General features: G+C 37.9%; 1 protein-coding gene across 15 annotated transcripts in view; it reads right to left on the minus strand.

Moving 5' to 3' along the window:
* Positions 1–26260, minus strand: part of CTNNA1 (catenin alpha 1) — a 313987-nt gene that overhangs the window by 133789 nt on the left and 153938 nt on the right. For all 15 annotated transcript variants that reach the window (XM_070570709.1, XM_070570717.1, XM_008520797.2 and 12 more), the window contains 2 exons: positions 22997–23103; positions 20842–21037 (listed from right to left, as the gene is read on the minus strand). In XM_070570709.1, the coding sequence (XP_070426810.1) occupies positions 20842–21037; positions 22997–23103 (303 nt within the window). The remainder of the gene's footprint in view (positions 1–20841; positions 21038–22996; positions 23104–26260) is intronic.

Consider the following 26260-nt stretch of genomic DNA (forward strand, 5'->3'; position numbering starts at 1 on the left):
ATATTAGATGTGGGTACATTAGTCTGAAGCTGTCAACACCTGCACCGGACAGGAGACCAATTTTCACCCTCTTCAACCCGACTCTAGTCAGTTGCCAGGGAGAAAATTATGCCTCAAGAGCCTGACAGCTTGTGCTCAATATCCTTTCGTCAGGGTTAAAACACATCATTATTTTCCTTAAAATTGCTTTGCCACAATTCACAATGGGGAAAAAAAGTGTGTATATATATATATACACACACACACACGTATATATACACATATATATGTGCACACATACACTTCTTCATTATGTGTGTGTATACATATTTTCTCCCTATACACCAATCATTCAAGCCATACCAAGGAAGATGGCATCTATGTCCTCAATTTCACTACTGAGATAAATAAATAGAATGTCTCAATATCAATTAAAAACCCTCATTGCCTATCCCCTCTTCATGACAATGTCCTAAGAGACCATCAGTTTTATCTGACTGGGTGCTTTCAAGATTTAAAAAAGCTGAGAAGATATCTGTGCAACAAGACCATTACAGAATATGCTCACCAATCAACTACAGCTGCTAAGATTGCGCAGATGCCAGCAAACTCAACAGTTTCAACTCTATTGTTTTAGTAGACCAATAAATACTGCTTTCATGCTCTAAAAATGACAAGACACTTTCTACAGAAAACATGGTTCCTTTAATGATTGAGACCCAGTATTGAACAACACTGACTGCTCTCAATAAGATGAAGTTCCACTCCTACTCAAGGACAATGCACTTGCACTATAATAAAAACTTACCTGAATTGGAATAATGATCCACAAGTCAGAACTTGTAAAGAAAAGCGTCCAAAGAAATCTTAAGACAAATATTGCCTAAACATACATAGACGTGAAAGAGGAGAAACTACAAGACAAACATTAAAGTGTTTACTTCCGATTTATTGGACAAGGATATTTAGTAAAAGAATTTACTCTATTTTCACCTTCTAGCCATTTAGGGAGATGGGGTATGTAGGTGCCACTATTAAATGCTTTTTCAAAATTGGAGAAGAGGCTGTAATGAATTATCCAAAGGTTTCCATGTTGTCCACCATGTGAGTAACAGCACAGACATGAGAGGTAACCAGCTGTGGTTAGTGGTATGGCAATCAAAACCAAATGGTCTGGGGGCTGGCCCCGTGGCCGAGTGGTTAAGTTCGCGCGCTCCGCTGCAGGCGGCCCAGTGTTTCGTTAGTTCGAATCCTGGGTGCGGACATGGCACTGCTCATCAGACCACGCTGAGGCAGCGTCCCACATGCCACAACTAGAAGAACCCACAACGAAGAATACACAACTATATACCGGGGGGCTTTGGGGAGAAAAAGGAAAAAATAAAATCTTAAAAAAAATAAAAAAAAAAGCTGGATTTAAAAAAAAAAAAAACCAAATGGTCTGGTAGGCAGTCAAAGTCACTGGCTTTAGCTGTAATCCTTGCTCTATTCAATAGAATTCAACAACCTTTTCCAGGACTACCATAAATCTTGTCCCATCATTAAAACCCTTACAGACACACAATCATGTTGATTTTCAAATCCAAGTTAATTCTACTTCCACAATATCAACAGATTAGTGATGGAAATCTAAAAGATTAGCACCTTCGGCCCAATCAACTATATCTCAATCTTGAAAATCTGGTAGAATTCCAATCAATAAGAAAAATAAAAGGGCTTCAACAATCAAAAGAGCACTTATTTTATAGATATCTATCACTGCCCAAGGGGTTCTCACAAGCACCATGATATTTCAGATATATTAATAAACAACCACAGGGGCCAGCCCGGTGGCACAGTGGTCGTTTGCACGTTTTGCTTTGGCAACCCAGCATTTGCCAGTTCAGATCCCGGGTGCAGACCTATGCACAGTTTATCAAGCCATTCTGTGGCAAGTGTCCTACATATAAAATAGAGGAAGATGGGCATGGATGTTAGCTCAGGGCCAATCTTCCTTAGCAAAAAGAGGAGGACTGGTGGCAGAGGTTAGCTCGGGGCTAATCTTCCTCAAAGGGAAGGGAAGAGGGAGGAGAAGTAGGGGGAGGGGGAGGGTAGGGAAGGAAAGGAAAAAAAAACAAGCACGAAGAAATGGCCAAAAGCAGTTACCTCCAAATAATGCAATTTTTTTTAACACAAAGTAGCACTTTACACCTATAAAGACAGCAAAAAATTTTAATGGAGTATCCCTTACTTGTCAAGAAGGATAATTTGTTTCTGTTCCACATCATTTTATTATACCTCTTGTTACTTTGAAGAACTCTCCCATTATTTGTCCTGTGATGAACATGTGAGCCATGCTAGCTAATCACTAGATCTGCTTCACTGCTGAGCATGACCCAAGCAAAGCTAGTTAGTCCCCTCTATGACTAAGACACAGACACTGAGGAAGAAAAGTTCTTTTTCTGCTGAGATAACAAAACTAGGATGACCACCTCAAACTATACGTGAGCATCTTGTACAATGTGTACATATGAAAATAAAGGTACACTGAAATACCTGCAGCAAAGTGATGAAGAAAGCCTCACATTCTTTCAGTCAGTCACATCTACGGGTGCCTGAACTCAGGATCTACTCCCGGAATTCTCAATTACAAAGGCCCATAAACTCCCATTCTGCTTAAATAAGTATGAGTTGAGTTTCTGTAACTTGTAATTGGTAAGGTTATACGAACATTAGAAAACCGAAGATATAACCCTACTAGAGAATAATTTAGGAATACATTTTAAAAGCCCCAAAACCTAGGTCCCTGAGGAAACTTTCTGAATCTAAGTTACACAGGTATATATATTTGTAAAACTTCATCAAACCATAGACTGAATTGTACACTTTGTTGTATATAAATTATACTTTAATTTCTAAAAAAGACCTGTGCACCTACATTCCTACTCCTGGAAATGCATCTTATGGATATAATTCCTTTTAAGAAAAGGAAAACACTGTATGTACATAGTATTCACTTACTACAGCATTATTTATATCAAAAACATAAAGACAACCTCTTATATATAGAAAACCCCAAAGAATCCATTGGAAAACTGTTAGAAGTAATCAACAACTACAGCAAAGTTGCAGGGTATAAAATCAATTTGCATAAATCAGTAGCATTTCTATACTCCAGTAATGAACCAACAGAAAAAGAACTCAAGAATACAATACCACTCACAATCGCAACAAAAAGAATAAAATACCTTGGGGTAAATTTAACTAAGGAAGTGAAGGACCTATATAATGAAAATTACCAGGCCTTTCTGAGAGAATTGGATGATGACATAAGGAGATGGAAAGACATTCCATGTACGTGGATTGGAAGAATAAACATAGTTTAAATGTCCATTCTACCTAAAGCAATCTACAGATTCAACGCCATCCCAATCAGAATCCCAAGGACATTCTTTACAGAATTAGAACAAAGAATCCTAAAATTCATATGGGGCAACAAAAGACCCCGAATTGCTAAAGCAATCCTGAGAAAAAAGAACAAAACGGGAGGCATCACAATCCCTGACTTCAAAACATACTACAAAGCTACAGTAATCAAAACAGCATGGTACTGGTACAAAAGCAGGTGCACAGATCAATGGAAGAAAATTGAAAGCCCAGAAATAAAACCACACATCTATGGACAGCTTATCTTTGACAAAGGAGCTGAGGGCATACAATGGAGAAAAGAAAGTCTTTTCAACAAATGGTGCTGGGAAAACTGGAAAGCCACATGTAAAAGAATGAAAACTGACCATTCTTTTTCACCATTCACCAAAATAAACTCAAAATGGATTAAAGACCTAAAGGTGAGACCTGAAACCATAAGGCTTCTGGAAGAAAACGTAGGCAGTACACTCTTTGACATCAGTATTAAAAGGATCTTTTCGGACACCATGCCTTCTCAGAGAAGGGAAACAATAGAAAGAATAAACAAATGGGACTTCATCAGATTAAAGAGCTTCTTCAAGGCAAATGAAAACAGGATTGAAACAAAAAAACAACCCACTAACTGGGAAAAAATATTTGCAAGTCATATATCTGACAAAGGCTTAATATCCTTAATATATAAAGAGCTCTCGCAACTCAATCACAAAACATCAAACAACCCAATCAAAAAATGGGCTGGAGACATGAACAGACATTTCTCCAAAGAAGATATACTGATGGCCAATAGGCACATGAAAAGATGCTCATCATCGCTGATCATCAGGGAAATGCAAATCAAAACTACACTAAGATATCACCTTACACCCTTTAGAATGACAAAAATATCTAAAACCAATAGCAACAAATGTTGGAGAGGTTACGGAGAAAAAGGAACCCTCATACACTGCTGGTGGGAATGCAAACTGGTGCAGCCACTATGGAAAAGAGTATGGAGATTCCTCAAAAAACTAAAAATAGAACTACCATACGATCCAGCCATCCCACTACTGGGTATTTATCCAAAGAGCCTGAAGTCAGCAATCCCAAAAGTCCTGTGCACCCCAATGTTTATTGCAGCACTGTTTACAATAGCCAAGACGTGGAAGCAACCTAAGTGCCCATCAACAGACGAATGGATAAAGAAGATGTGGTACATATATACAATGGAATACTACTCAGCTGCAAAACAGAACAAAATCATTCCATTTGCAATAACATGGATGGACCTTGAGGGAATTATGTTAAGTGAAATAAACCAGCAAGAGAAAGATAATCTGTGTATGACTCCACTCATATGAGGAATTTAAAACTATGGACCAAGAACAGTTTAGTGGATACCAGGGGAAAGGTGGGGTGGGGGGTGGGCACAAAGGGTGAAGTGGTGCACCTACAACATGACTGACAAACATTAATGTACAAGTGAAATTTCACAAGATTGTAACCTATCAATAACTCAATAAAAAAATAAAAAAAATAAAAAAACATAAAGACAACCTTTAAGTTCCAATAAGAGGGAAATGATGCAATAGAAAGTATGTAGTTCTAAAGATTATAAATTCTGGGGCTGGCCCTGTGGCCTAGTGGTTAAGTTCAGCACATTCTGCTTCAGCAGCCCAGGTTTGGTTCCCGGGCACAGACCTATACCAGTCAGCATCAGCCATGCTGTGGCGGGAACCCACATACAAAATAGAGGAAGACTAGCACAGATGTTAGCTCAGGGCTAATCTTCCTCAAGCAAAGAGAGGAAGATTGGCAACAGATGTTAGCTCAGGGTGACTCTTCCGCAGCAAAAAAAAGATTATAAATTCCAAGGTTACACTAACTCATCAAAAATGTCTCTAACTAGGGGCTGGCCCCGTGGCCAAGTGGTTAAGTTTGCACGCTCCGCTGCAGGCGGCCCAGTGTTTCGTTGGTTCGAATCCTGGGAGCGGACGTGGCACTGCTCATCAAACCACACTGAGGGGGCATCCCACATGCCACAACTAGAATGACCCACAATGAAGAATATACAACTATGTACCAGGGGGCCTTGGGGAGAAAAAGGGAAAAATAAAATTAAAAAAACAAAAAAAAAATGTCTCTAACTAGAGTTACATTTTTAAACAGAAAATAATAAACTGATATCAAAGCTAGAATTAACACTAGGGTAAAATGCATATGCATGTAGCCAAAGACCTGAAAGGGAATATAAAATTAAATAAATATAAAATACTATTTTAATTTTTTAAAAACTGAAATAGTATAAATCTAAGAAAACAGACACAGGACTTTTTTGCTAAACACTGATGAAAGAATTCACAAAAGATCTAAATAGATGGAAAGATATTTTGTTCATGAATTGGAAGACTCATTATAGTAAAAATATCAATTCTCCCCAAATTGATTACAAGTTAAATGTAATTCCTATCACAATCTCAGATTTTTTGTATATATAGACAAGATTAGCTAAAACTTACATAGAAAAGTTAAAGAACAAGAATAGCTAAAACAATTTAGAAAAATAATAAAGTGAGAAGAATCACTCTACCCAACTCATATAGCTACAGCAATAAATACTATGTGGTATTGGCAGAGGGACAGACATATAGATCAATGGAAAAAGACAGAGAATCCAGAAATACTCCCACACAAGTACAGCTGATCAATTTTTAACAAGTGTGCAAAAGCAATTCAATGCAGAAAAAACAAATTTTTCAACAAATAAAAATCAGAGTGGAAATAAAAGAAATAGAACAAAAAGGACAACAGAAAAGATCAATGAAACTGAGAGCCGGTTCTTTGAAAAGATAAATAAAATTGGCAAACCCTTAGCTAGACTCACTAAGGAAAAAAGTGATAAGGCTCAAACAAAATCAAAAATGAAAAGGAGAAAATACAATGGAAACAACAGAAATACAAAGCATTATAGGAGAATACTATGAAAAGCTATACACCAACAAATTGGATAACTTAGAAGAAATAGACATTTCTTAGAATTATACCACCTTCTAAAACTAAATCAAGAAGAAACAGAAAATCTGAATAGACCAATCACTAGTAAAGAGACTGAACCACTAATCAAAAACCTCCCAAAAAACAAAACTCCAGGACCAAACAGCTTCTCTGGTGAATTCTACCAAACATTCAAAGAAGAATTAATACCTATCCTTCTCAAATTCTTCCAAAAAATTTAAGAGGAAGGGACACTTCCTAATTCATTTTATGAGGTCAACATTACCCTGATAGCAAAACCAGACAACTACAGACAAGAAAGGAAAATTAGGAGGCCAGCCCAGTGGCTGAGTGGTTAAAGTTCTGCACACTCCACTTCAGCAGCCCAGGTTCATGGGTTCAGATCCTGGGTATGGGCCTACTCCCCTCATCAGTCATGCTGTGGAGGCATCTCACATTCAAAGTAGAAGACGACTGGGGCCAGCCCAGTGGCACAGTGGTTAAGTTCATATGCTCCACTTCAGCAGCCCAGGGTTCACAAGTTTGGATCCTGGGTACAGACCTAGCACCACCCATCAAGTCATGCTGTGGCAGCATCCCACATAAAATAGAGGAAGACTGGCACAGATCTTAGCTCAGCAACAATCTTCCTCAAGCAAAAAGAGGAACATTGGTGCAGATGTTAGTTCAGGGCTAATCTTCCTCAAGCAAAAAAAAAACAGTAGGATGAGCAACAGATGTTCGCTCAGGGCAAATCTTCCTCACAAAGCAAAACGAAGCAAAAAACATGAAAATTATAGGCCAATATCGCTGAAGAATACAGAGGCAAAAATCCTCAACAGAATATTAGCAAATTGATTACATTAAAAGTTTCAGACACCATGATCAAGTGGGATTTATGACACGGATGCAAAGATGGTTCAACATCCACAAATCAATGTGATACACCACATTAACAAAATGAAGAATGAAAGTCATGGAGGCTGGCCCGGTGGCGCAGCGGTTAAGTTCGCACGTTCTGCTTCTTGGCAGCCTGGGGTTCATCAGTTCGAATCCCGGTGCAGACATGGCACAGCATGGCACACCATGCTGTGGTAGGCGTCCCACATATAAAGTAGAGGAAGATGGGCACGGACGTTAGCTCAGGGCCAGGCTTCCTCAGCAAAAAAAAAGAGGACTGGCAGTAGTTAGCTGAGGGCTAATCTTCCTCAAAAAAAAAAAAAAGAATAAAAATCACATGATCATCTCAACAGATGCAGAAAAAGTATTTGACAAGATTCAGCATCCAATTATGATAAAAACTCTCAATAAAGTAGGTACAGAAACAAAGTACCTCAACATAATAAAGTCATATATGACAAACCCACAGCTAACATTACACTCAACAGTGAAAAGATTGAAGGCTATCCCTCTAAGAAGAGGAACAAAACAGGAGGCCCACTATCACCACTCTTAGTCAACATGGTGTTAGAAGTCATAGCCAGAGCAATTAGGCAAGAAAAAGAAATAAAAGGAATCCAAACTGGGAAGGAAAAAGTAAAAGTGTTACTATTTGCAGATAACATGATTCTTATATATAGAAAATACCGAAGAATCCACCAAGAAACTACTAGAAATAATTAACAAACACAGTAAAGTTTCAGGGTACAAAACAAACATACAAAAATCAGCTACATTTCTATACATTAATAACAAACTAGCAGAAAGACAATCTCATTTATAATCACAACTAAAAGAATAAAATACCTAGGAATAAATTTAACCAATCACTGAAAGAAATCAAAGAAGACAGAAAGAAATGGAAAGATATTTCACACTCATGGACTGGGAGAATTAACATGGTTAAAATATCCATATCACCAAAAAGCTAGTGTTAGAATGATGTCAGCATCATGGCAGAGTGAGCTTTCCCCTCTAAGACACAACGGAAAGGACGTTTATATTCTAATAGAGGACATCCACACAACACAACAGACATCGGAGAGACATATGCAGCCATACGTCTGAAGGTAGGGGTGCTGGAATCCCCACCCACCACCCCCAAGGAACTGGAACGAGGTAGAGAAATCTTCTCTTCCTCTCAAAGTGCAGCAACCCAGGGACTGCACGCAGCTCCAGGAGGGAAGGGGGGGCCCTCCACAGGAACACCATCTCTCTCTGAGGTCCCTCACAGCCCAGGGAAAAGCCCCACACAGAGGTGACTAGCTATCACAGCAGTGTACATCGAGCTAACAGCCCAGGAGAGCGGACCAAGAGGGCAGAGCAACAAACCCCTGAGATTGCACAGGAGAAAGAAAGTGCCCCTCCCCCCGACCCAGCACCCCAGTTAAGCAGGCAGAAAAGCAGTGGCTGGGAGCTGATCCATGAATCACAGCAGGCTCAGAATACACAGCTCTTGACTCCCAGCCAGTGGCAGCAGGTGGAAGCAGCGATCAAATACTACTACTATGCAGAAGCACAAATCCACTCCATCTAGCAGTATAAAAAAATATATGAAATCTCCAGGCCAGAAGGAAAATGACAAGTACCCAGAAATCAATCTTGAAGGCACAGAAATCTATGACCTAAATGACAGAGAAGTGAAAATAGCTATCATAAAAATCTCAACGAGTTAGACGAAAATGCAGATAGACAGTTCAATGAATTCAGAAACTTCTACACAAAAGAGATTGAAACTATAAAGAACCAATCAGAAATATTGGAGATGAAAAACACAATGGATGAGTAAAGAAGAATATGGATTCCCTGAACAATAGAGCTGATATTATGGAGGAACAAATCAGCAATACTGAGGACAGCAATATAGAACTGCTTCAGATCAAGGAGGAGAGAGAACTAAGACTCAAAAGAAATGAAGAAATTCTCCAAGAAATATACAATTTGATTAGAAAATGCAACATAAGGATTATAGGTATTCCAGAGGGAGAAGAGAAGGAGAATGGAGCAGAAAGCTTGTTCAAAAAATATTAATATCTCCTTTTAGGTTTGTTAATAGTTGCTTTATGTACTTTGCTGCTCCTGTGTTGGGTGTATAGATGTTTCTAAGTGTTATGTCCTCTTGGTGGAGTGTCCCTTTTATCATTATTCCATCTTGTGTTGTGAGTTTGTAGTTAAAATGACAAGATTGTAATTATTTTTCATGTTTCCTTCCGTTTATCTTTAATGTTACACTTGAGTGTTTGCTAACCTGTTCTGATGGATAGCTACAATTATCTTATTTTTTCTGTCTATTTATCTCCTTACCCAGGGCTTTGTAACCCCTTTCTTTTCTTTTCTTTTTTTTAGGTATGAGAAAAAGAACAATAGCAGAGAACTTCCCAAACCTGGGGGAGGATGTGGAAATGCAACTTAAAGAAGCCAACAGATTGCCTAACTATATCAATGTAAAAAGACCTACTGCAAGGCACATAGTAGCATAGCTGGCAAAAGTCAATGACAAAGAAAAATACTAAGGGCAGCAATGCAGAAGAAAATACTCTACAAGGGACCCCTATCAGACTTTCAACAGATTTCTCAGCAGAAGCCTTACAGGCTAGGAGAGTGAAATGATATATTCAAAACTCTGAAAGTCAAAAACTTTCAGCCAACAATACTCTATCCAGCAAAAACATCCTTCAGATATGATGAAACAGTAAACTCTCCCAGATAAACAAAACTAAGGGAGTTCATCACACCAAGACCCCCACCCCCACCCCAGAAATCCTCAAGAAGGCCCTCATACCTAAAAAAAAAAAAAAGAAAAGAAAGGGGTTACAAAGCCCTGGGTAAGGAGATAAATAGACAGAAAAAATAAGATAATTGTAGCTATCCATCAGAACAGGTTAGCAAACACTCAAGTGTAACATTAAAGATAAACGGAAGGAAACATGAAAAATAATTACAATCTTGTCATTTTAACTACAAACTCACAACACAAGATGGAATAATGATAAAAGGGACACTCCACCAAGAGGACATAACACTTAGAAACATCTATACACCCAACACAGGAGCAGCAAAGTACATAAAGCAACTATTAACAAACCTAAAAGGAGATATTAACAACAGCACAATAGTAGGGGACCTCAACATTCCACTTACATCAATGGATACATCACCCAGACAGAAAGTCAGTAAGGAAACAATGGAATTAAACAAAAACTAGACCAGATGGACTTAGATATATATACAACACTTCATCTAAAAACAGTAGAATACACACTCTTCTCAAGTGCACATGGAACATTATCAAGGACAGACCATACATTTGGAAACAAGGTAAGTCTCAATGAATTTAAGAAGACTGAAATAATATCAAGCATCTTTTCCAACCATAATGCTGCGAAACTAGAAATTAACTACAAGAAAAAAGCTGAGAAACGGACAAAGATGTGGAGACTAAACAACACGCTACTGAGCAACCAATGGATCATTTAAGACATTAAAGGAGAAATAAAAAAATATCTGGAGACAAATGAAAATGAAAACATACCATACTAATTCATACTGGACACAGTAAAAGTGGTCCTAAAAGGGAAATTCATCGCAATACAGGCTTACCTTAACAAATAAGCAATCTCAAACTACACCTAACAGAATTAGAAAAAGAACAAACAAAGCCCACAGTCAGCAGGAGGAAAATAATAAAAATCAAAGCAGAAATAAATGAAATTGAAACAAAAAAGACAGTAGAAAGGATCAATGAAACAAAGAGCTGGTTCTTTGAGAAGATAGACAAAATTGACAAACCCTTAGCCAGACTCCCTAAGAAAAAAAGAAAGCTTAAATAAATAAAATTAGAAATGAAAGAGGAGAAATTACAACAGATACCACAGAAATACAAAAGATTATAAAAGAATACTATGAAAAATTATATACCAACAAATTGCAAAATCTAGAAGAAATATGTAAACTCTTAGACTCTTACAACCTCCCAAAGCTGAATCGAGAATAATCTGAATAGACCAATCACAAGTAAAGAGATTGAAACAGTATGCAAAAACCTCCCAAAAATAAAGGACCAGACAGCTTCTCTCAAGAATTATACAAAACATTCAAAGAAGATTTAATACCTATCCTTCTCAAATTATTCCAAATAAGTGGGGAAGACAAAACTATTCCTAACACATTCAACAAGGTCAGCACCACCCTGATGCCAAAGCCAGACAAGAACAATACAAATAAGGAAAATTAAAGGCCAATATCACTGATGAACACAGATGCAAAAATCCTCAACAAAGCACTGGCAATCCAAATACAGCAAAACATCAAAAAGATCATACACCATGATCAAGTGGGATTTATACCAGGGACACAGCAACATCTTCAAATCAATCAATGTGATACACCACATTAACAAAATAAAGAATAAAACCCACATGATCATCTCAATATACACAGAGAAAGCATTTGACAAGATCCAACATGAATTTATGATAAAAAAACATTTGATAAAATGGGTATAGAAGGAAAGTACCTCAACAGAATAAAGGCCTTATATGATAAACCCACAGCCAACATCATATTCAATGGGGAAAAACTGAAAGCCATCCCTCTGAGAACAGGAACAAGACAAGGATGCCCACTTTCACCACTAATATTCAACATAGCACTGGAGGTTTTGGCCAGAGCAATTAGGCAAAAAAAAGGAATAAGAAGAATTCAAATAGTGAAACTCTCACTGTTTGCAATGACATGATTTTATATACAGAAAACCATAAAGAATCCATTGGAAAACTATTAGAAATAATCAACAACTACAGCAAAGTTGTAGGGTACAAAATCAACTTAGAAAAATCAGTTGCATTTCTATACTCTAATAACGAACTAACAGAAAGAGAACTCAAGAATACAACCCCGCGGCTGGCCCAGCAGTGCAGCGGTTAAGTGTGCACGTTCCAATTTGGCGGCCCGGGGTTTGCCAGTTTGGATGGATCCCGGGTGCAGACATGGCACCGCTTGGCACGCCATGCTGTGGTAGGCATTCCACATATAAAGTAGAGGAAGATGGGTATGGATGTTAGTTCAGGGCCAGCCTTCCTCAGCAAAAACAGAAAAGCATTGGCAGCAGTTAGCTCAGGGCTAATCTTCCTTAAAAAAAAAAAAAAAACGAATACAACCTCATTTACAATCTCAACAAAAAGAATAAAATACCTAGGAATAAATTTAACCAAGGAGGTGAAAGACCTATACAATGAAACTAAAAGACATTACTCAAAGAAATACATGATGACATAAAGAACTGGAAAGATATTCCATGCACACAGATTGGAAGAATAAACATAGTTAAAATGTCCATACTAACCAAAGCAATCTACAGATTCAATGCAATCCCAATGACATTCTTCACGGAATCAGAACAAAGAATCTTAACATTCATATGGGACAAGAAAAAGACTCCTAATAGCTAAAGCAATCCCGAAAAAAAGAACAAAGGTGGAGACATCACAATCTCTGACTTCAAAATATACTATTACAAAGCTATAATAATCAAAACAGTGTGGTACTGGTACAGAGACAGGCACACAGATCAACGGAACAGAACTGAAAGCCCAGAAACAAAACCACACATCTACGAACAGCTAATCTTCAACAAAGGTGCTAAGAACATCATTGAGAAAGGAAAGTCTCTTCAATAAATGATGTTGGGAAAACTGGACAGCCACATGCAAAAGAATGAAAGTAGACCACTATTTTTGCCATACACAAAAATAAACTCAAAATAGATCAAAGACTTGAATGTAAGACCTGAAAGCATAAAACTTCTAGAAGAAAATATAGGTAGTATACTCTGACGTCAGTCTTAAAAGGATCTTTTCAAATACCATGTCTACTCGGACAAGCTAAACAAAAGAAAAAACAAACAGGTTGGACTTCACCAGGCTAAAGAGCTTCCAAAAAGACAACCCACCAGGGGCCAGCCCAGTGGTGCAGTGGTTAAGTTCACATGTTCCACTTCGGCAGCCCGGAGTTTGCCAGTTGGGACCCCGGGCACAGACCTACACATCGCTCATCAAGCCAGGCTGTGGCAGCTGTCCCACACATAAAATAGAGGAAGATGGGCACAGATGTTAGCCCAGGGCCAATCTTCCTTCAAAAATGAAATAAAATAGAACACAAAAAGGCAACCCATCAATTTAAAGAAAATATTTGCAAATCATATATCCGACAAGGGGTTACTCTCCATAATATATAAAGAACTCACACAACTGAACAACAAAAAAACAAATGACCCAATCAAAAAATCAGCAGAGGATATGAACAGCCATCTCTACAAAGATATACAGATGGCCAATAAGGACATGAAAAGATGTTCAACATCACTAATCATCAGGGAAATGCAAATCAAAACTACACTAAGATATCACTTTAGATCCAATGAAATGGCTATAATCACCAAGACAAAAAATAACAAATGTTGGAGAGGTTGTAGAGAAAAGGGAACCCTCATACACTGCTGATGGGAATGCAAACTGGTGCAGTACAGAGATTTCTCAAAAAATTAATAACTGAAATACCATATGACCCACTTATCCCACTATTGGGTATGTATCCAAAGAACATGAAATCAACCATTCAAGGAGACTTATGCACCCTTATGTTCATTGCAGCATCATTCACAATAGCCAAGATGTGGAAGCAACCCAAATACCCATCGGCTGACAACTGGATAAAGATATCTATCTATCTATCTATATATGTATATATACACACACACATACAAACACACAATGGAATACTACTCAGCCACAAAAAAACAGTCAAAATCATCCAATGTGCAACCACACGGATGGATCTTGAGGATATCATGTTAAGCAAAATAAGCCAAACAGAGAAAGACAAACATCATGTGATTTCACTCATATGTGGAAGATAAACAAATGCATAGACAAAGAGAACAGCTCGGTGGTTACCAGGGGGAAAGGTGCTGGGGTATGGGCACAAAGGGCAAAGGGGTACACTTATATGGGGACTGACAAATAATAAGGTACAACTGAAATTTCACAAAGTTGTAAACTAGTATGACCTCAACTTAAAAAAACCTAGGAGATATAGATATATAAAGCCCTACATTAATAAAATCATCAAATTACAATAAAAAAAAACATTTTAAAAGACCAAAAGAAAAAGCTAGTGTGAAGTCTATATAGTCAAGAAAAAAAAAACAAAAGCAAAATAAAAAGTCCATATGACCTAAAGCAATCTACAGATTCAATACAATCTCTAGCAGAATCTCAACAAATGATACCGGAGTAACTGGATGTCCATGGGGAAAAAAATATGAAATATACCTAAACCCCACACATTATGCAAAATTTAACCCAAAATGAGTTATAGCTTTAAATGTAAAATGTAAAACTACAAAACTTTTAAAAGAAAACAGGAGAAAATCTTCATGAGCTAAAGCTTGGTGAAGAATTCTTAGACATGACACCAAAAGCATGATCCAGAAACTGGGGTGAGAGGGAATCAATAAATTGGACTTCATCAAAATTAAAAACCTTTACCATGCAAAAGACTTGTTAAGAAGATGAAAAGACAAGCTTATCCAGACCATAGAGTATCCACGGAATACTATCTAGCAATAAAGTCACAAACTATTGATAAACACACCAACTTGGATGGCTCTCAAGTGCATCATGTTGAGTGAAAAAAAGCCAATCTCAAGAGGCCATACACTGTATGATTCCACTTATACAATATTCTTTTTCTTATTATTTCTTTTTATTTATTTATTTATTTTTTTGGTGAGGAAGATTGTACCTGAGCTAACATCTATGCTAATCTTCCTTTATTTTGTATATAGGATGCTGCCACAGCATGGCTTGATGAGCAGTGGGCAGGGCCAGGCCCAGGATCCAAACCTGTGAACCCCAGGCCACTGAAGTGGAGCACACCAACATAACCATTATGCCACCAGGCCAGCTCCTATACAATATTCTTGAAATGAGAGAATTAGAGACCAAGACAGATTAGTTGCCAAGGGTTAGGGATGGTGGGGAGTGTAAGCAGTGTGGGTGCAACTATAAAGGGGTAGCATGAGGGAGAGCTTTGTGGTGATGGAATAGATCTTTATCTTGATTGCAGTGGTGGTTACACAAATCTACACATGTGATAAAAATCAGAGAATTATATACACATTTTGTGCCAATGTCAATTTCCTGGTGTTGCTATTGTACAATAGTTCCATAAGATGTAACCATCGGGGGAAAATGGGTAAGGGGTATACTGAATGTCTCCGTACTATCTTTACAACTCCTATGAATCAAAATAAAAAGTTAATAAAAATAAAATAACCTGTTAGTTGACTTTTTATTAGTGTAAATAAACACTGAAGAAAATATTGTAATCAAAATTTTTTTAACCTGACTGAAAATTGGAACAGCAGAATCTTAACGACTCTAAGCTGAGGAAAATATGCTAATTATGTAATTCACCTTTAGTAGTACACACTGCCTCAACACACACCCTACATGATTCAAGTCACAGGAAAATAAATTATTACACATGATAAATTTTTCACATACTAGATCCTCAGTTTTATCAAAAAGAAGATCAGCCATTTGCACAGGCCAAGCTGGCAGTTAACGTGCATGACATCTGGCCAATTCTCCTTTTCCATTGTCTGTTACAGCAGTCCCTTCCTTAATAGCTCCATCTCACCCCCTACCACTGTGGTGGTCTCCTGACTGTTGGTCCTGCCTCTAGGCTCTCTCTCCCAACCCCTTTAACTCTTCCTGCACATAGCTGAGAGACTAATCTCCCCAAACACCACTTTTCCTCATATTCTGTGTTGCCCAAATAGCAGAACTTCTTAAAACAGGAACAACATTAAGGAGAACTACTTCAGTTTAAGGAGAAAAGGCTTTTTAAATAAACACAAGGCAACGCTGGAAAAAGCTGGTTCCAGGGGTACAAGTCTTGTGTCACTACAGATATTCAAGTATACGGAAACCACAGATAGTCAAATATACGGAAACCTGAATCCCAACCACAGAATTATCTGATTCTTTATCATTTCCCTGATAGTCTTCCCTTCTTCACCTGGCATTCCAAGCCACCTTCTAAATTCTAGCTCCAAATGCTTTTCTCCTAACCTCTCCTCCCAGCACCCTTCTCCAGTCAAGACCTTCAACCTTCACTGTCGCCCATGCACATCTTGCAGAGTCTGCTGTTTTTCCTTCCTGAGTGACTTTTTCCTCTCCCTTCCTCCACCTTTCAAAATCCAGTGCACCTTCAGGAAACTCTTCCAATCCCATGCTTATCCTCTATTCCACTCCATTCCTTGCATGCCACTCACGCTATTAATTTACTTTTCATGTCCATGTGTCCTGATTACAAGCTCTGGGACAAAATAGGAAAAACAGCCTCCTATCTGCTAGAAGACAGCCTGTCTTCATCAGAGACCATACACATGAGGTCACTCAGCCCTTTCCCCACTCTGGTTTCTCTGACACAAGCTTTCTCCCAGGAAATCCATTGTCACCCAGTATACCAATCATCTATTTGGCCCCTTTACAGAGCAGAATATCATTAGGACAGTGCAGGAATACATAAAGGTGTATCCCAGCTTCTTTGGGCCTTCTCCTTCATCCACCTAGATACGTGAGCTGTAGGGAAGAAGTTACTGATGCAGCAGCAAGTCTCTGATCTCAGCCTTTGAAATCCAACTGTAAATTTTAACTAATGGATAAAAAACTCTGTTCTAGTAGAAGCTATCCCTCATTACTCCACTTCCAACCTACCATCGCTGGTTCTCTTTTTTTAACATCTCTCCTTTTTCAAAGAAGTTTCATTTAGGCCTTCCCATCTCTGCCTCTTGGATGTCCCCTACCCAGCTAAGCGCCCTCTTTTTCTCATCAGAGCCCTACTCAAGGATTCACCAAATACATTTAGACACTCTTTTCTAGGTATTGCTAAAATACATAGGTTTGAGGAGTGACTGCTAATGGGTACAATTTTGGGGTGATGAAATGTTCTGGAATTAGAAAATGGTGATAGCTGCACAACTCTGTGAACACAATAAAAATCATGGAATTATACACTTTAAAACTGTGAATTTTATGTTATATAAATTCTATCTCAATTTTTTTTTTAAAGTAAAGATTCTCCACCCACCCCTGTATTTGCATTTGGCAATGGGGAGGAAAACTCATTTTAATTTTTGAGACAAGAGCCTTTTCTCACACAGTTCTTGGAGAACATAGTCGATTATCTTCCTTAAACATTTAAGTGCCATGATGGGCCAGGCAGCATAACAGGTACCACAGAGAACAGTCACTAGACAAGCACAGAACCTGTCCTGCTGGAGCCTAGAGAAGGGAAAACTGTGATAATTTAACTACCACTGTGATAAGAGCTAGGAAGGAAAAGTATAAGGTAAGAATGATCTAATCAGAGTGGGGGGTCAGCAGGGTCCCAAAAAGAGAAAAGAACACATCTAAGAAGCACATGCATGCCTCAGTCCCCATAAGGTAGTTACTCAACAACTAGTTTGGGCTGATTGGCAATACAATGAAACCCCCAGATACAGGGACTTGAATGCCATGAAATCAATAATTAGCTCCTAACCACCATAGGAGGCTCACTTGGCCATTTCACTGGCCTTGAGGTAAAGTGACCCTGCATTTAGGTATGTGAATGTTTTACCCACTGACAGTTGTTATGTTTTAGTGTATTCACAAATGTTTGTGTTTATTGTTCATGTAATCGGAGAGAAATTAAGTTATGCTGAAAACTGTATAGATTCAAATCTCTGGTTATTAATTACGATTGCATAGACAGCACAGGACTTGTACAAACTCAAAGATATAGAAGGTATGAATTTTGGCTCAAAAGTGTTATAAATAAATACTTTTTTGAACATAGTAAGCTCACATCTTTAACAGTCTGGGAAAACCCTAGATCAGAGGTCAGCTAACTATAGCCTGTGGGTCAAATCTGGCCCACTCCTTCTTTGAAAGATTTTTTCTTTTTCTCCCCAAAGTCCCCCAGTACATACTTGTGTATTCTAGTTGTACGTCCTTCTGGTTGTGCTATGTGGGATGCCGCCTCAGCATGGCCTGATGAGAGGTGCCATGTCTGCGCCCAGCATCCAAAGCCACAAAACCCTGGGCCACCAAAGCAGAGCGTGCAACCTTATCCACCACGCCACCAGGCCAGCCCTAATTCTATTCCTTACAGAAGTGAGAGTCTCTATACACATTCAAGAGGCTCAAGTTAGGCTCGACTCTTTTAAGGGAGGGGTGTCAAAGAATCTGCGACATATTAAATGCCACTACAGGGTTTCCAATGATCAATAAACAGCTTCAACAACATAACCAACAAGGCTTGGCTGATTAAAGAATCTGAGCTTAACCATTTTCATAACATGTATTTTGTTCTATTTATGATAGGAGAGAGGTTTCATCACCATTTAAGTTCTCCAAAGAAAAAAGTAAGCCAACAGAAAAAAGCAAGGCACTTAGCTTTTCATATCTGATGCAGTAATGATGATGTGAAGCAGATATGTGAAGCAGTTTGTTCTAGTGGATTTTTCCAAGGAGGAGGCAAATTACAGTGAATAGATCATGATCATAAATAACTGCAAAGTTGGACTAGGACAGACAAGTACTTATGATTCAGAGCCACATAAAAGATTTTCTCAGATATAAACAAAAACAAGAAAACAGAAATTTAGATATGCATTCAAAATGAGGGGGAGAGCATTTTGGGGAAGGTGCATGTATTGCACTACGACTGCTATACATCTGCATCAAACTTCTGAAACAAGGAACACTTACAGAGTGAAATAAAAAGTTACCTGCATCAATTAATTGTATTTTGAAAATAAATATCTTAGTCACTAGACTCAATGAACACTTGGCCAAATTCATATTAATATTATTGTGAGTTTCTTTATAGGAGGCAAGAAGGCCTGGAGAGCAAAACTTTCTCACAGAGGACAATGAAGTAACAATCAACGAGATTTCCTCAACAGGAAGCTCAAAAATTGCCCTGACCTGAAGAATTAAACTGCTTTCAAATAAATTCATTCAAAACCCACTCTACTGGGTTGAAGAGCTACAAATTCATGCCCACCCAGAACCTGTGAATGTGGCTTTACTTGAAAATAGGGTCTTTGCAGATATAATCAAGTTAAGATGAGGTCATATTGGATTAGTGTGGATCCTAATTCAATGATTGATGTCCTTCTAAGAGGGAAATTTGTACAAAGCGACAGCCAAGGAGAATGTCATGTGACAATGAAGGCAGATACTGAAGTGACGGGTCTATAAGCCAAGGAACACCAAGGACTGCCAGCAACCACCACAAGCTAGGAGAGAGCATGGAACAGATTCTTCCTCTGAGCCCCCAAGAAAGAATCAACCCTGCTGACACCTTGATTTCAGACATGTGGCCCCTAGAACTGTGAGAAAATAAATTTCTGTTGTTCTGAGCCCCAAAGTTTGTAGTAATTTATCTTATGGCAGCCCTAGGAAACTAATACATCCACCCAGCTAGTATTATAAAATTTAAATAATCTCATTTGCGGTATTAGAAGTATTTATCTTCAGCCTGAAAATTGAGAAAAATATTTACCATTCAAGGTTTTCAGGTTAAAATTCAGAATAATTAGAGACAGCATTTCCATTTAATTCATGGCCCCTTTGTGGGTACTGTCACAAGGATGAATTTCACATAAGACTCCAATACACTATGCATACTGCTGTCAGCCATCAGAGATCCACTGAGGTTCTCCCAAAAACCAGCGAAAGCAAACCCCTGCACAGAGTAGGGGCTCAGTTCACCTCGCTGATATCCAATGGCCCTACAAAAATCTATGTCTCTGTTGAAGTCCTCCTGTTGGACCAGAAGTTTAACACAAAACTACAAGTTTCAAGAAACTAATCTTCTAGATTTAAAGTTCTCTTGTCACACTTGTAGCATCATAATGATGACAGTTTTTCTAATAGTAACTACTGGTAAACTGTGGGTTACCATTTCACTTTTTATTAATTCTGAGTTTTCCAAAACATGATTCCTTTAACCCCAGACTTAATATATTTCAAACCCAAACCACTGCAAATAGGCATGGTTGATTTAACACACTAGTCTAACAGAATAGGGCAATTTCTAGGGTATTTTCATAATGGTTGGACATTTTTCCATGTTATCACCCCTATATCTTCAGCATCAACTAAAACGAGGTATTACATAGGATGAAACGTAAACTTCTGCCCTATTTATTTCCTATCAAATTGTGTTACATTTCTAAGACTCAACTATTACTTGGAACACCCAAGAGAAGTGGCTTCACATTCTCCAAAATAGATGTTCCTTTGTTAGCATTTCTCCTGATTAAAACTTAAGCCAGTACAAATTAATACAATGCCAATAACTAAATAAGGTACTGGGCAACTGACACGCATAAGAATGAGAATACTGACCACAAAAAGTCACCTTCAAGGATTAATTTTCTAGAAAGGACTGCCTCTCTCTATATAAAAAGCAATATTGACCTACCTTGTTTTCGAACATCTTCTACAGCAGCCACGAGCTCCTCCTTGAGAAACTGACTCTCCTTTGCAATCTTATCCCCCTTCTCCAAGAAATTCTCAGTTGCTTGTTCAACAGATGCAGCCAAAACATGAGCCTTCTTAGAACGACCTCTCTTCTTATTAGAGGGCCCCTTACTGTTGGTGTTTACCAGAGTTGTAACCTAAAAGTTTCATTTTTGAAAATTAAACTGCAGTTAATTAAAATGAAAATAACAGAGAGGCTAATATCTTTAAAGACAGCAAGAATAAATTATTGATAACAAAAGGAAACATCACATTTATGAGATTCCACTAAGTATTAACAAGTAACATACAACTTTCTGCATATTTAAGATATACAGCAGTGACACTCTAGTTTCCAAGATAATTTAGCTATCTTAACGTGTAAGGTAAGAAATAAAATATTTAATTCCTCAAACATGATCATTAGGTTTTTAGTATCATTTTACAAATTAAAAACAGACTCAAACGGGCAGCCCGGTGGCATAGTGGTTAAATTCGTGCGCTCCGCTTCGTGGCCCAGGTTCACAGATTCAGATTCCAGGGGCGGAGAACCACCACTCATCAAGCCACACTGTGGTGACAACCCACATACAAAAAATAGAGGAAGATGGGCACAGATGTTAGCTCAAGACCACTCCTCCTCAAGCAAAAAGAGGAAGATCAGCAACAGGTGTTAGCTCAGGACCAATCTTCCTCACCAAAAAACAAAAACAACGGATTAGAAATGAGTTAGACATCTCGACTACATGTCATCAGTTCCAGGGCCAGCCCAGTGGTGCAGTGGTTAAGTTTGCACGTTCTGCTTCTTGGCGGCCTGGGGTTCGCCGGTTTGGATCCCGAGTGCGGACACAGCACGGCTTGGCAGAAGCCATGCTGTGGTAGGCGTTCCACGTATAAAGTAGAGGAAGATGGGCATGGATGTTAGCTCAGGGCCAGTCTTCCTCAGCAAAAGGAGGAGTATTGGCAATAGTTAGCTCAGGGCTAATCTTCCTCAAGAAAAAAAAAACTTCCAGAAAAAGGTTAACAATGAACTTAACTTTACCTGGAGGTTACATTTTTCGATTGTTTCTAATCTGTGCAAATGTTTTATGATTATTTGCTTGGAAATCTTTTCAGTTTATTCATACAAATCTCAGCAATTAATTAGTAAAGCCCTGAAGAAAGAAAGGACCAACTGCCCAAAGTAGCCCATTGTGATGGTGTTTTAAGTCCCAGAACATTAACCATCATTAATACATATAATACCAGATGGTCTTCAGGTTGAAAATGACTAAAGATTTGTTACTGGTGTAGCGCGCCACACAAAAGACCTACTGAGAGCTGTAGTAGATGGGTTCCAAGAAAGTAAGTATTCCTGAGTCTTACCACACCCTTCTACATATATATTTTTAAAATATATATGTATGTATGTATGTATATGTGTGTGTGTGTGTGTGTGTGTGTGTGTGTGTGTGTATATATATATACACTATTTATGATACTAGTTTATGAGTTGGAATAGAGTTTTTTAAAAAGATAGCACAAGCCACTACATCTCATTTATCTTTCTCTCTTTCACATATGCGCGCACACACACACACACATATACTAGTAAACTGTTCCAAAACACTAAAAATGCATAGCTAGTCGCTAACAGTTAATGAAATGTCATCACATTGTGATGTCTGTGTTTGTAACAGAACATACCAAACCTACACCTTCAAATTAAATTACCTGCTAACTGATCCTAGACAATGAAAGGTATGTTAAGCAGGGTGAAGAGACTTAGTCAAGGCTCCATATCCCATCCTTCTTGGATATACCTTCCAAGAAAAGAGGATATCAAGAAAATGTCTGCAAAGTGCAAACATTTGGAAAGTTGTACCATATAACCCTAGCCCCTATTACTGCCAATAAGACTGAAAAAAATTGTAGCAACTGTGTTTCTAAAGGGTTAAATGAATCCATGCATCATTATTTAACTAGTAGTGGAGGCAAATCATCTAAGTCCTATCAACCTAAACTCAACCACTCAAATAAAGGCTTTGAACTAAATAACCTTGTTGTGTGTTTGTTATCCAGGCCTACCGCTATGGAATCATGCTACAACAACTATGTATTTGCTTTCAGATTCTTACCTGTGTAACAAGAGGCTCCAACAGTCTTTCAACTGCCAGAGTCCTGATCTCTAGACTTTTGGGGTCCCATTTGAAGTTTATGTTGCCTGCGTGGACAGCAGTCATTTCTGAGAGAGAAACAAAAAGCTAAAGTCAGGCAAACATCAAACACAAATACGAAATATATAACAAATCTTCCGCAACTTAAGGACTTTTACATCAGGAAAGCTACATTCACCACAAGATGAAAAAAAAAAATTCTTACTAGCCTACACATGAGAGCCCAGTAACTTGTACAGCCTCTTATATTTAAGATTTCAAGATTACAAACATTAGGGACATTATAAGAGGGCATTCCCAAACACACATAGCTTTTCCTTTCGGGCTTCTCTGGCACCAAGACATTTTTACTTCCAGTTTTTCCACAGAGACTTAGCAGCAAGATGAAACACTAAAATGAATGAAGGCTAATACAGGAGATTCTGATTTTTCTTACTCCACAACATTTACAAGTACAGTATTATCTAAAAGGTATGCCTCACTTCATTTTTTGACGGATTCTTAGAGAACATCTTGTCTTACTCTATTAAAACATAATGCTTGAGTCTGCTGCCCTCTGCACCTACAGCTATTATCACTCATAGCCAGAAGAAATTTCAAGTCGCATTTAGTCAAATATCACTGTATCAGTGTCAAGGCAAATTCCATTAGACAGAGGCTTTAAGACTAGGGGAAAAGACTTCAACAAAGATACCAAGCAGTTAGTGTTTGCTTCTAAAAGTAGTGCCTTTAAGATCAAAGAAAAAAGAAAGACAGGAGAGCTATGCAGTTGAGGTAAACACTAATATAAACTTTCCAGAGAACAAACTGTTGACAGAAATTTAAAACCTTTAAAGGGTGCACTCTTATGACCCAGAAATTCTACTTCTAGAATTTTACTCTAAAGAAAAAATTAAGCTGCATGTAAAAACTTGGATACAATGATGTTCACAACAGTACTATGTTCAATCATTAAAAATTGGAAACTACCTAAATTTCAAACAGATTGTTGAATAAATAAATCACACAACCCAACCACAAAATGGAATACTGTGCTGCTCTTAAAAGATAATGGCGTCAAAATTTAGAAAAAACAAAAAATGGTGTTGTCACCGACCAGGTCTTTATTTCTATTAGATACCATTCCCCATTAAAGGGAACCAGGACTCCTCAAAAAAAGAGGGGGAGGGGTTTATTCCAGGCCTGAGATATCCCACTGTGCAGAAAGCAAGGAAAGGCACGAAGACTAACAAGATCACATCGAAAAGACACAGGAACCAAGGCTCCACTGGCCAAATTTACGAATTTGAGTATCAAGAAGAATGATGACTGTAATAGCCTACAACATAGATAGATAAAAAATCCTATGACCAGAGGGATCCTCAAAAGAAAAGGAAGTGAGTGGGGAGAAAATTTCTTCACCAAGAATGTAGAATAGAATTAGAAAATGACCATTTTGCAAATCCCAGTGGAATAACTGATTCAGGCAAGGATTATCAATGGATGTTACTATTAGATGAAAGGTTACTGGGGAACAGATTTGTAAGGTGCCAAAGTTATCACCTGACAGGTTACTTACTAATTACAAAGAGGGTAAGACACCTTTACAATGTTGAGATCTAATGGTCACGCCCTTAAATAACTTTAGCATTGCTAATAATTAAACACCTGATATGGTATGTCTCCTAATAGTATAAAATATGAAGTACCCTACATTACCTATACTGTATTCTTGACGAAAGAAAGTTTTAAATGTTTTTCAGGAGCCTCACTGTCACCATAAACTGAGCAAAGTTAGCTGAGCAACTGCAAAACTACATGTTTAACCTGAGTCAAATGAATCCTCCACACAGGGATTCTAAACCTTTTTCAACGCTATGGATCCCTTTGGTCGTCTAGTAAAGCCTCTAGACCAGTATTTCTCATTATAGAAATATAATGTGAACCACCTAGGTAATTTTAAATTTTCTAGTAGCCACATTAAAAAAGTGAAAAGAAACCGATGGAATTAATGTCAATAATATATTTTATTTAACACAATATATCAAAATATTGTCATCATTACATAATGAGTATTTTTTAAATTATTAGAGACATTTTACATAAGTACTAAGTGTTCAAAATGTGGGATGTATTTTACACAGGGCACATTTAAATTCAGACAAGCCACATTTCAAGTGCTCAAAAGCCACACATGGCTATTGGCTTCTATTGGACAGTGCAGCTATAGACCCTTTCTCGGAGTGTTTTTTTAAAATGCATGAAATACAATTCAAAGGATTACAAAGAACAAACATATATTGAAACTTAGTTATCAAAAATACAGTAGTCCCTCCTTATATGAGGGGGGTACATTCCAAGGCCTGAAACTAAGGATAACGTTGAACCTTACAGATACTATGTTTTTTCCTACATATACATACCTATGATAAAGTTTAATTTATAAATTAGGCACAGTAAGAGATTAACAACAATAACTAATCATTAAATAGAACCATTATAATATACTGTAATAAAAACTACCGTCCATCTTAGCAACCTCAGCATATGATTTTTTTTCTTTCCTTATTAAGTCTAGAACTTTCACCTTTTCAATTAAAGGAAGTATTCGTGGCTTCTCTTTGGCATATCCAAATTGCCAGCACCACTACTCTTGCACTTTGGGGCTGTTATTAAGTAAAATAAGGGTTACTTGAACACAAGCACTGCGATACCACAACAGTCAAACTGATAACTGAGATGGTTACTAAGTAACTGGCAGGTAGCATGTACAACACGGATGCGATGGACAAAGAGATGATTCATGCCACACACAGGAGGAATCCAGGATGGGGCAGGACAGCGCAAGAGATTTCATCACACTACTCAAAAGAGCATGCAATTTAAAACTTATGACTTGTTTATTTCTAGAATTTTCCATTTAATATTTTTGGACGGCCAGTGATCGCAGGTAACTGAAACCACAGAAAGCAAAACTGTGGATAAGGAGGGACTACTGTACTTCACAAACAAATGTACGATATAGTAATATATGTGCTTCTTTATTAACATAATAAATAAGATCTGGCAAAAAGTCTCATAAATACTTCAAAGAAATAATGAACATGTATACCTTTTCAAGATACCATATTATAATTATTGCAGATATGAAAAGCACTGAGATTCTTAATGGTGACAAAGTTACAGGTTCAACTAAAAACTAGTTTTTTGTCTACATTAATAATACAAGGACTGGGGCCGGCCCTG

This window comes from Equus przewalskii, chromosome 13 (genome assembly GCF_037783145.1).
Source record: "Equus przewalskii isolate Varuska chromosome 13, EquPr2, whole genome shotgun sequence".
Classification (NCBI taxonomy): domain Eukaryota; kingdom Metazoa; phylum Chordata; class Mammalia; order Perissodactyla; family Equidae; genus Equus; species Equus przewalskii.